This window comes from Pseudophryne corroboree, chromosome 3 (assembly GCF_028390025.1).
Source record: "Pseudophryne corroboree isolate aPseCor3 chromosome 3, aPseCor3.hap2, whole genome shotgun sequence".
Lineage (NCBI taxonomy): Eukaryota > Metazoa > Chordata > Amphibia > Anura > Myobatrachidae > Pseudophryne > Pseudophryne corroboree.
In genome coordinates this window covers 273,795,337-273,808,447 of record NC_086446.1, presented here as the reverse complement: position 1 = coordinate 273,808,447, position 13,111 = coordinate 273,795,337, and the positions used below count along the sequence as shown (strand labels likewise).

The window sequence follows — 13,111 nt, the reverse complement described above, 5'->3', positions numbered from 1 at the left end:
GATCTTGGTGGCCGTCTCCCCTTCTCACCTCTTCACGTGTTGTATAATGCTTGCTGATCTATAGCAAGAATGCAGAAATAACACAAAAATGCAATTGTTATGGTAAAGCAGCACAATGACAACATCACTTCATATCCTATTATCCACTCTCTAAGAGCCTCTTGCAGCCTACAAGAACTCTCAGCAGCAGATGATTTCTCACAGGGCATTGTTCTTGCGCTATAAGTTTCTCACTGATCCTTACATGCAGGACATACCACAACTTAGTTGCAGGGTGCAAGTATGGACTGTATTTAGATAAAATAGCTTCCCTTTCCTCCAGCCATGCTGCACTGCATTACTTCTTTCCCCTGCATTGTCTATAAGTAAGTAGGCAGGAGGCAGTCTCTTTCTCTATGTCTGCACAGCCGGTTCACTGGTAATGTGATGATTGTCCTGGGGGACATTTGATGGATTAGGGAGCTAAACAGCTCCATTGCAAAGCACCACCTGATCTCAGGCCTGCGTCCCATATAAAGACAGCATGAGTGCTGAGCTCAGCTATTGCTGCCAGATTCCCCCCTCCCTCCTTCCCAGCTCCCTTCATCTCCTTTCTCTCACTCTCTCTCCACACTGCAGAAAGTAGGAGCTGTCCAGTGCTGAATGTGACACACAGTCCCCTTCTCTTTAAAGACTGTAGCTAAACAAAAGGAGATCCTTGTAGAGCTCACCATGCCACGCTCCTTCCTTGTCAAGAAGATAAAACTAGATGACTTTTCCACATCAAATTACCACCACTTTGATGATCCCTGTGTCCTGGGGAAGTCGCTTACCAGCACTGTGGGAAGCTTGGTGGTCCCTGTTGCTGAAGACGGTAAGTCGACACCATAGATACAAATGGATAGATGATTTAGGCATACATTAGTATTGTTTTACAGAATAACATAATACATATTCACCTTATTCTCTATAGGATAACATTACTACAGTAATCTCACGCACCCTTCGGAAAGGTTATATCCAGTATATATATATATATATATATATATATATAACATTTTCTGTACTTTCTTACTGGTGGTTAGGTGTGTACTACTGGACTGAGATGTCAGAGATGGCTGTTATGTGCATGTATATGTGGGACAGGCTGCTTGTACAGAGCCTTTGTGTCCTGCTGACTTGTGGAATATGTTGTCTCTGCTAGGGGCAGGATGCTACATCTATTAACCATAAAGTATGGTTTTATCCCAGCCTTTCTGAGTGGCCCTGGGTTTAAACTTAGATTAGCTTTGCAGTGCACCAGAAAAAGCTCCTGTCATGAAGCGCAATATTAAACACTATAACATTTTGAACACAAAGCAATTAACAGAAAAACTATGTAAAAGTTAATCAATCTTGAGGCATAGCTAATGTCAACACAACAATTGCGGTGTACTACAAAAGGCATATGTTACTACTATATTAGCACTTTCACCTGTGGAATAGGAGTTATATTAACCATGTTTTCCTGTATTTATAGTACTTTGCTTCCTCTATTAATTCCTGTGCTATCAGGCCCTTGATGTCTTTTAGAGGAATGAATACCAGAGCTTTACAGATGGGAGGACAGAAAGGGTGGGGGGAGGGGATCTAAGCTTTCTCCGGGGACATCATTGTTCATGCGGCAGCCAAAAGACTCTCTCTGAAGCCTTTTAAGAGGCACCATCCTGAGGTCTGCTTGGTATCAGGGAAGAAACTGCAAGACGGTCTTTACTGAAATTGTCATTCATTTGGGAATCATTTTTGAAAATGTATACTGTATTGGGATCATTCGGAGAAGCAGATGTGTGTGTCAGCATCGTGGTTGTGTTTGGCTCATTGTGTACACTTTATAGAATAGCCTTGTACTTCTGTTCCAGAGATATAAGTTGCAGTCCCAGGGCAGGAAATTAGCAAGCTAAGCACATCTTGCTCTAAGATTAGAATCTAAAACACAAATCTTTCTGCGCTGCAGCCAGAACTGATGCCTCTTTAGTAAAGGAAGACATGCTGACACTAGCATGCTCTGGGAAGGGGCAGCCACTGTAGTCATGTATCCCTGGCACGGCACAGAATCTGCTTACAGCAAGTTTGGGCTACCTGTAGCTTTACCACCAGAAGGGAACTACAAATCCCATCACATGGAAGGATGACAGGCTATAGGTTGTCCACCTAAAAGCTACACTGACCAGCACTAGCAGGAGAACAGTCTCCTAGCTGAAGTGGATCCTGGTACCAAACAAAACAAAAATAATAATAAAAATCCAAAATTCAAATATAGAATTTACAAAACAAATGTATAATGATCATTCTCGTACAGAGCACATTGCAGTAAGATTAATGATGGAAAGTCAACCAAATGTATAAAGATAAATAGAGCACAATAAATGCAATGAGGGTCAATAACTAATTTTGAGAATGAATTCCATGACTTTAGATAACAAGTGCAGTCATTTATACTTTTCCACAATTGTAAGCAATAACTGTATGGTGGACCTGGAAAGCACACACATGAGGCTATCAGGGAAAAGCAGAGGTGAACCATGCACAACTAAGCCTCTTAGTCCAAATAAAGTCAATAGCGCTTATATTAAATCACATAACACATTTTAGTAAACTCCTGATATTCCCAATTTCTATTTCCGGGCACAAATCTGGTTCTGGTATCAACGTTAAAAAGTTTTATGTTCTGGTACAGCCTTTGTAATGGAGGCTGTTATAGATAAATTTGTGTTGTAAGATGAAAAGAGGCATCTTAAAAAAGGTATATATTTAAATGGCTTCAGATGAATTCAGTGGTTGTGGAAGCCTCTTATTGTACCATCAAATGTTATTACAGCTCTAACATTGGGCCCTGCACTCGCAGTGTCTAATCAAGTTTTTTCACCATGTATCCCAGCTTTACTATTATGTTTATTATTGCTACAGCATTCAGCATAATGCGCTACAGTAGCAAACAGACATTTACCAAGACACCACCTAAATTCAAACAGGTGTCACGAGGACCTCTGAGTAGAGATTAATGATACAGTTACAAAGATAAGGGAGCAGGAAGGAAGGTGTTGTGCCTCAAAGTCATGTTCTTGAAAATAACCTTGCTATGTGCTTTGAGAGGTGTGAAATATTGCTGAGGAAAGCTTTTTGTACCTGAAGCATGTGACTGCACATTCTGCAACCAAGGAGGCAGGAAGATGACTGTTATAGGACGAAAAATAACAGGTTGTGAGCAGAGATGGATAGACTGTGAAAGCATTGTCTCTTTATTACAGCAGTGGTGTGCTTCTGAATGTACTATGCCTTTACAAAATTGCTGCCAAAAGCAGTGTCATTTGCATTTTTCAAGCCTAAGGCAACATATGTAATTGAGCAACAAGATGTATACTATCATGGATGATATACAGTAGCACAGGGCACTATCAAACTGCATATGGTAATATAGAACAGTATAAGACATAAAATGTAAAAAAAAAAAAAAAACATTTTAGGACATCACACGGCATGGGCCCACAATAGAGAGTGATAGCTGTTGCACCACTCAGCAGTCTGTAAACCTAATACAGAAATATGTATAAAAGCATTGTAGCATAGGGTGGGAAATGCAATTGGTATAAAATTAAATAGTGACAAGAGTCCTTACTGCATACAGAAATCCAGCTATTGATGATGCAGATTTCTAAATCTAATCCTTAGAGTCTATAAATTCTGTAATGTCCAAACTGATTATAGCTTTCCATGTTAAAAGTGTCCTTCAGAAGGCAAGGCTTAGCAAAACAAAAATGAATAGTAAAATCGATCTTGCACTCCAAAACCTACGTTGAGAAAACAGGTTTAACATTCAGGGATGTTAATTTTCTAAAGAACCCACAGACAATGAGCTGCTAGATGTACTTTACTTTGGATACATGAAATCAGCATGAGCCAAGATTTGTTCGCAGGAGATTGGTCCACTTATCTGCAATCCTTATCTATTATGGCTGGAGCAGCAGATCTGGGAAGAGTAAAATCCTCTCCAACGCACAGTGCTGCAGGCCAGCAAGCAGAGATTGTCTATCCATGTGTCCCCTAGTGTCACCTTGCTACCATGAATTGAGCATCACTCGGTCACTAATAAACCACATGTGCTGAGGGAGGGCAGCAAGCATGCCTGTAGTACATTTACATCAATGGCACAATATTGAGCATCAGCATGCACACACAGACTGGGTGAAAGGCATTATTAATGGTAGAAAGTCATGTTTGTGCATTGTGGTGGAGTCGTTGCGTTTGCTATGAAGGTACAGGTTTATATGAAAGCTTATAAGAAGACTACAACAAGATTTAACTAGTGATGTATTTATGAATACAAATGACAGGATGACAGGCAGCGCCAGACCTTTATCTATGAAGAAGATGTGCTGTAACTAGTGAAAGAAAACTGAGTGGACAGCACATTTGAAATGCCTGACCCCAGCTAATGCTTGCATTAAATAGAGTATTGACTACACACTAATGGTTTAAGTCAGAGATGCAAGAAGATAAAGGGTCACTTTGCCCAGTGCTGAAATATTCCACAGTAGAGAATGTACCTCCTACTGCACTGCTGCCTCGTTGCTAAATATGAATGGGAACCAGGGGCCTTGACATCTAAAATGTGGGCAGTGCCCATTTAAGGGGCCATACACACAAAGAAAGCAAACTGCATCTCAACAGAGATTATCATTCTGCGCTGTTCTTGAAAAGGGCTCATCTTGCAGATCAATAGATCACTCTTATCGACACAACAGTCCAGTAAATAATGTCACAGCTGGGAGGACAAAGGGAACAGGTGTCATGGAAGTGTTGCTGAGAAAGAACGTTACTTAGAAAGATAAAATTGGAGAAGCTAAGCCTTAAAATATTATGCTTACTGTGTTTTTCTGTTTATAGATTTGACATTAAGACTAGTTTACCCTGTACAACAATGTATTGAAAGACAAGTGACTAATCATAAAATATAATGCAAAATCTTTACTTCATTTTGGGCTCTGGATCACATTAAGTCAGTGGTTCTTAAACTTGGACCTCAGGACCCAACCAGTTCACATGTTCCAGGTCACATAGCAGGCACACAGGTGCAGTCACTGACACATTTTAAAAGATCCACAGGTGGTGCAAATAATTTCACGTGTATGAGTCTGTGAGGAGACCTAGAAAACATGAAGTTTGTGGTCCTGAGGACAGATTTTGAGAACCTTTGAATTAAGAAATACCTTTTACCTGTATTTACTTTACCTGCCTTTGGAGATGCAACCCATAAAGGGGCAACACCTCTTGCAGCTCCCTTACATGTTATACCATAATATACTGCTTGATGACACTTTACACTAACTTGTGCCTTTATATAATGTGGTTGTTCTGTTACCATAGGCCAAAATGTAAATTGTGTGCTATTCTCTAGTACACAAGTCTTATGGTGTGTACACCCAGCGCTATTTGCCGTAAGCCCGAAATTGACTATTCGTCGGGGCTGGAGCCCGGCTCTGCCGATATAGTCAATGTTGGGCTACCTGCACAGTCTATTTTTCCTTGTGATGCCGATCCCGCGGGACTGCGCATCGGCATCGCAAGGACTATACACACGGTGCTATATGCACTAACTTTCCTTACGATTTTGACTACATAGTCAAAATCGTAAGGAAAGTTAAGTGTATATCGCACTGTGTGTACACACCTTAAGTTACACTAGTAAACTGGGGTTATACAATTGATTGTACAAGACTATTAATATGCTACATTCTGCAGTAGGGTGTTTAGTCATTATAGGAATAGCTAAACAAGGTAACAGGATAACTCATTTTGTTGAAAATAAAGATTTATGTAACATGAATCATGATGATTTTCTTAATGAAAGATATTTTCTGGATGGCCGTTCATTTACAGGAAGGTGGTATCACATTTGGCACACTCATAAACATATTATTTAAATCATAGGGTTTACTGTTAGGATGACACATTACTGTTACATTTTCAGAATGAGCTTAACTTTATGCCCTGGAAATTTGTGATGATATTACTAGAAAGCAGTGACATCACACTCCATCTTTCACTAAACAGAGTCTCATGAGCTTCCCTTTCAAAATCATGGTGAGATTGTGTAGAGAAGTCCAGGTATGTTCTCAGTTCCACTGTATAGTAGCATCTCTCACGACGTCCAGGAGACTACCGACTCTTGGGTGGAGCTCTTAGACTCCCATAAATCTGGGTAAATCTCTGAGGTCCCCCTCCCCTTCAAATTTCCTGAGTAAAGTAAGCAGTCTAGCCGTCTTAATGACGCAATCCATGTTGAATTGGGTATCGCAGACCTGTCCCCAATTTACAATGCCCTTAGTCATGGCACTGTTAAGCAGGGGCAGGGTCACATTGATGCCTCATGCACCACCCACTTGGTTGCACCACGCCCCACCCGGTCTGTCGACCTGGTTGCCCCTTCTCTTTCTTTCTACTTTTTCTGTAAGACTTGTTTTGGTTGCTTGTGGTAGCTCTCCTAATCAAATCTCAGGAGAAAAATGGTATCCAGAACTGTAAATGACGACTTTGGGTTATAAACACTATACAGATTTGAAATCTCTGCCTTGTGCATGAAGTCACTTGATAGATATGGTACAATCCTCCTGGTGGTGGGCAACCAAAAAGTTGACAGGCATGAGTAAGTTTACAAATGTCAATTTTGACCTTGTTTATAGACACATCATATTCTTGTCACTGACACTACAAAAATCAAATGGGCAGATGTATTAACCTGGAGAAGGCATAAGGAAGTGATAAACCAGTGATATGTGCAAGGTGATAAACGTACCAGCCAATCGGCTCCTAATTGTTAATTTACATATTGGAGATGATTGGCTGGTGTGTTTATCACCTTGTACATATCACTGGTTTATCACTTCCTTATGCCTTCTCCAGGTTAATACATCTGCCCCAAAGTTCCAAAGAAATTTCATAGAAGACTTGTTATTTCCTAACACCAAACAATCAGCACTCTAGAATAATTAATAAACATGCTATATACACAGAAAACTTCATATATCTGAAACTTTACATTCTCTTTTTATTAGTATGAGTTAAACAGTGTTTAATTAATTTTCTGATGCTATTGTCTGATAATGTTAGTGATCATACATGAACCCTATGTCTTGTCACTACTCCCTAGTGAATTGGTCAAGCCCACAAAATGTCTGCCTTCAGTATACTGTATGAATTCTACTACGTAGGTTTGCCAAGAGTTCTTTTATTTGGAAGCAATTGGCTATAAGATATTGCCTACATTTACAAAAAAACTCTTTTTCATTTATACATTAAAATACATTCTCTATATTTTTTTAAGCAGTTAAATGAGTAGCCCATTGTCCTGATTCCTCAGCTCAGTGGTAGAGGTAACATGAGGATTCTTTATGTAAGATTAAACTTGATGGTCCCAGCATAGTGCACCCACAATTCCATGAGAAATACTGACTGCACTACCTGCTTTCACCTCTGAATATGTGATACCTCTTTCACACCACACAAATAACCTGGATCGCTGTGCTGTGTGAAAGGGGTCACTACCAAATTCTCGGTTCACCTGACCCCGTAATTCAACCCAGGAATAAAGAAGGGTTATTCCCGGGTTATTATCGGGTCAGGTGCAGTGTGAACGGGTTTTCGGGTCAGTGCAACACGAGGCCCATTCACAGTATAGGCAGAGGCAGCATGGAGATGATCTCATCTACCAGCGCCTCCTCCTGATCCACCCCCAATGCCGCTGCAGTTCCTGCCCCCAATGGCATATTGCCAGGTCGGGAAGCCAGTTTGTAAGGGTCCAATGCCGGGGCGCACCCAGGAAAGACTCGTTTCCAATTCCCGGGTGCGACCCGGCATTGCGATCAGGGACGGATTATGGCTTCGGGGGACCCAGCGCACTTAAAACATGTGGGCCCTCCCCCCCCCTTTGCCAGTGACTCCACACACAGCTGAACGTTTCAGGGGTGTGGCCTAATCACGGACGGCATGGTCACGCCCCTTATGCAAATGACCGAGAACTACATTTTTTTCATAGATGTGGCCCCCCAGCCAGGGTCAAATCCACAGGGGGGAAAGCGATCAGTGTGATCGCTTCCCCCTGGCCCCTGCACAGGCAGAAGAGGCTGCTGCTGATAAGCTGCAGCAGCCTCCCTGCACTATCACAGACTAGCCAGCACACAGCAGCGTGTACTGGCTGGAGCACAATACTGCTGCTGGCACGAGGAGGGGGGGAGACTGAGTACCTACACCATGCTCACTGAGAGATAACTTCTCCTTCCAAGCCTCCCCGGCGCACCACGTGACACTGCTGCGCTCCTATTGGCCGCTGAGCCCCGGTCACCACTCACTTATTCATGAGCTCTTCCTCGCTGCGCTTTACCAGGCGGACACGTGTCCTCCCGCTCCATCCCATCTCTTCTGCGCTGCAGTGTGTGCAGAATTTCTCTCCCCCTCCATCTCAGGTAGCGAGGAGATTCACTGATTCTGTCATCTCCAGCCTCCGCTGCCGCTGGAGATTACAGAATCATTGAGTCCCTGCGCTGTGACATAGCTGCTCCATCGGGAGGCCCCCTAAAATAGGAGGGCCCAGGAAACTTACCCCCTGGACCCCCCCCTTATTCCGGCTCTGATTGCGATGTGAAAGTGGCATTACTTTCCCACTTAGGAAATCCAGATCAGCCTGTCTTAGGTCTGGTCCTTAAGGTCATTATCTTTGTAATGTTCGTAAAACTATATGAACAGAGAGCCATATTTTACAGACAATAAGGCATAATAGTAAAAAACATTAAAAAAAGGATGTACATTAAGTTATCCTTACATTTTATACCACAGCAGTGCTAGGCAATAATATGCTGCTTCCTGATTGTATCCCCTATCTTTCAGATACAGAAGTATCAGTTCTCAATCCAGAACATATTCATTTCATAATGTAATACATGGCTGTTTCTGTTATGGCAGTCATTCATTTTGGATACAGTGCACAAGGTAAAAGTGTAAAATTCCACATCACTCCCTTTAAACACACAGCAATATTATCATATTTTATTTATATGGTGCCAGTACAGTGGAAAATTACAGTGAAATACAAACAATTCAATATAAAAAGGTACAGGCAGACAGTATAAGGGAGACAAGCAGTAAAATATGTAGACAAATGAGTGAAAATCAGTAGCACAGTGACCTCGTGCTCTGGGAAGGGTGGACAGTAAGGATGAGAGTCACTGACAGTGAGTAAGGTCTCACTGGGGACAGGGGTACTGCAGAGAGAGAAAGGGAGGGCGGAGGCCCCTGCTCGTGAGAGCTTACAATCTAGTGTTTATCCCAATGGTCTTTCTTGTGGCCCCTGACAGAGTGATATAAAGCGCATTCTTACTGGACTTAAACATGAGCATAAGAGTGAGGGTCCAGCCATTGAGGATGATAACATGTTCCTTTATGTGCTCATACAAACAAGTCATTTTTCTGCATTGATATTCCTTTAAGTTAGAACACTTTTCTTTATATACTACAACAATGTACTAAAACACTGTTCCCATTTATATGTTGTCCCTGTCATAGGTTATACACCACATTGTATTACATCTTCTGACTACCAGGATGGAAAGAAAAAAAAAATCAGGAAAAACAGCCCACCATCGGAAGCGGAGTACACACCATTGCAGGATGATTACAGTGAACCTGACAGCCCCCAGTCTAGCCTCTCTGCTGGATATTTCAGTGGGGAAGCCGCAGTCACAGACAGCTACTCAATAGATGCTTTCTTCATCACAGATGGACGTTCCCGAAGAGGCAGTGAAAGCCGCGGCAACCAGCGCCACACGTGCAGTGAGTGTGGTAAAACCTATGCCACCTCCTCAAATCTTAGCAGGCACAAACAAACACACCGGAGCCTGGACAGTAAGATGGCAAGGAAATGTCCCACCTGTGGCAAAACATATGTGTCTATGCCAGCACTCGCCATGCATCTCCTCACACACAACCTGAAACACAAGTGCAATGTATGTGGAAAGGCCTTCAGTCGTCCCTGGCTACTACAAGGCCACATGCGCTCCCATACTGGTGAGAAGCCCTTTGGTTGTGCCCACTGTGGCAAAGCCTTTGCTGATCGATCCAACCTTCGAGCACACATGCAGACACACTCTGCCTTCAAACACTACAAGTGCAAACGGTGCGAGAAAACATTCGCTCTCAAATCCTATCTTAACAAGCATTATGAGTCAGCTTGTTTCAAGGGCTCGGAGCATGAGTGTGCCATACAAAGTTAAAGCCATGTGCATGGAGAAAAACTGTACACGAGGAAACAAGGCACAAAGCGTTGTGCCTTCCCGCTCTCTTGGATGGCACAAGGCACCAGAAACTGAAAAATCAGGGTACTTGGCATAAAACAGTGTTATACTTGGTTACACTTCACCTGTCTGTGAGAGCAGCATCTTCAGATTCCACAGCATCAAGTTCCTTTTTTAAATATGAGTTGACATTATTTATTTTAAACAGTGCAATATGAATCTTACAACGGAGAGTTCTGACTTTTTTTCAAATAATCCTTCCATCTCTCTTTTCAAGCTCTTAATGAACTTTTATGTGCAAAGCCAAGCTTTCTGTGGATAAAACACATGAAATGTGACGTGTCATTAGTACAAAAGGGAATTCATCTTGAACAGAGGCCCACTTCAACACAGACTCAGGTGCCACGTCTCTGTCCTGCATTATGCATTGTCTTGTCATTTTATGGCTTTGCTGCTGAAGCAGTGTTTTCCTTTTCTATTTTGTGCCATGCTTCTTCACGTCTATGTACCATGCAGAGGAGGAGACTGATCATCATTTATGCAGCACAATAGATTTCATGCTGGCTACGCAGCAAACACATGAATGTCCCAAAAATGGATTTCCAGTGCATTAATCTGCCTGTAGCAGTAGGGTTTGCAGTGTCTTGTTTTAATATTTGGAAGCACATAAATATATATATTTAAAAACTGTGGTGAAAAAAACTGTGCCAACACCTTACAAGAAGGGAGATAAGAAAATGGCATCCTTCTTCAATGAACTTGTTGCAATTTCCCAGGAAACAGTGTTACCTCTAGTGTTTTCTAAAACTATGAGAATATGCACTATGTTGAGATGACTGATACACATATTTATTACCCACGCGACACTGAGAGGGGTAATTTCATGACTATTATTATTTATTAACCTCTGCATCATGGACATACTGAACATTTCTTTCAAATCTGACCTTCCCCATTAAGGGACAGGGAACTATGAGATTCAAAGCAATTGGTATTACGAACTGCTTATTTAAGTGATGTAATTTATACAATTTGTTATTTATTATATTTATTTGCCATTTACTTTTTTTATTATTGACATGATATTGCGAATGAAAATGAATGGATAGGGTGTAGTTTAATGGAGAGAAAGGTATAGTGTTTACATGCACGTTACAGCGGAAGTCCACAACAAATATTTTCTGTCAAATTTCAGTGTGTTGAACAGTCTTCCTCCTAAGTTCTGCTACAGCCAGAGAAAACACATGCGCCTTCTTCAGGCTGCATGTCTGTTCTTCCAGGAGATCCTGGGTATTATTGGAAAAGCCTATGCAATTTCTCATTGATTTCTTACCTCAGAACAACTCAGAGGAAGCCCATGTATAATGTCACAGCTTGATCAAGCACTTTTTTCAAAGTGGGGGGCTGTGTTTACTTTGTGACTAATGTCTGCTCATGGGCAAAGCCATGGATCCTGAAGTACAATTTATTAATGGCTGCCCAGGCCGGAACTACTTCTAGGCGACAATTGTGACAGGAACCTGGGTCAAAGTCAGTCAGTGATCATGAACAGAAAATAGAGACAAAAAAGAGAAAAAAGTGTCACTTATGATCGTACTGAGGCAAATGTTCTCTGTGAAAGTGTGCAAAAAACAAACTTATTGAAGTTTACAGAGTTATGTATTAAAATGTGACAAAATGAGCCTTGCAACTACATTATGCATAGACAGCACTTGTTTGGGAATACTGGGTTATCTCAATGTTACGAATAATGCAGTATATTTATACACATCACACATTATAATGCAAAAATCTGGCAAATGAGAATTCATTTCTTTACTCTCGCTGTGTTTTTCATAGGACCTACTAATAGACAGTAGTAGTAATAGTAGGAGCAAATGTTATACAGGGTGCAAGGGCACTTTATGTACAATACTTGCCTACAAAATGAACCTAGACAATGCTCAGTGTTGCTTTCTGTTTACTGCATGCCAGAACTAAGCAAGCCTTGTGTTAAGAAACAATAGAAGCCTTAATTGCATCATCAGTATTAATAAATTGCAAGAAAGAATGTATCATATGGGTAACATAATCTTTGCAATGGCCTCAGGTGGTTATTGTATACAGGCATTTTAGTAACAATTCCCAGTAACAAAAATAAACAGTGTGCATGGGGATACCTCATTATTCTAATAAAATTTTTTTTTTTGCTGTACAGCCATAGAAATACCAGTACTTGCACTTCATGATCAAGCAGACCATATATAATGATATAACAAAACTATTAGCCACTAGTATGTACATTTTCTAGGGCATACAAGGGAGGGGGGAAAAGTTGATTAACTGATCTGTAATAAGCTGGTTCCTTTGTTATTTATGCAAATATTGGCATTTCTAATGAATGGCTGACTGATTTAGCAATTTGATTACATGCAACTAACAGGATACACATACCTGTATCCTGATAAATATACCTGTCTGTGATGGTCAGACTTCCTGCTCAATTCCAACACACTTAAACATATTTCCAAGCAGATGCAGCCATAAGCAATGCCGATGATTAAAATGCTTGTGACTGATTCCAAATAATCATTACTTTGCATCATTATGACACCTAACACCATGATAATGACAACCAAAAGCAGTGCTTTCATATCCAATTAGCTCATTCCTATAATCATCCAGCACATTCTTGCAAGGTGACAACAGAAGTCTTGGACTATGTAATAAGATGTTCCCCTGCAATTCCTTCTTTCATCCTGCCTCTCTTACTTGCTTTTGTTTTGCAGCAATAGAAGGCTACTGAATCTGCCTGCAGAATTTTAAACCTG

The 13,111-nt window shown here is 41.2% G+C and overlaps 1 protein-coding gene across 1 annotated transcript; it reads left to right on the top strand.

Moving 5' to 3' along the window:
* Positions 1-614: 614 nt before the first annotated feature.
* Positions 615-12,478, top strand: SCRT2 (scratch family transcriptional repressor 2). The gene is made up of 2 exons (XM_063959120.1): positions 615-853; positions 9,574-12,478. The coding sequence occupies exons 1-2, from the start codon at positions 712-714 to the stop codon at positions 10,278-10,280; spliced, it is 849 nt and encodes a 282-aa protein (XP_063815190.1). The 5' UTR covers positions 615-711; the 3' UTR covers positions 10,281-12,478.
* The last annotated feature ends 633 nt before the right edge of the window (positions 12,479-13,111 follow it).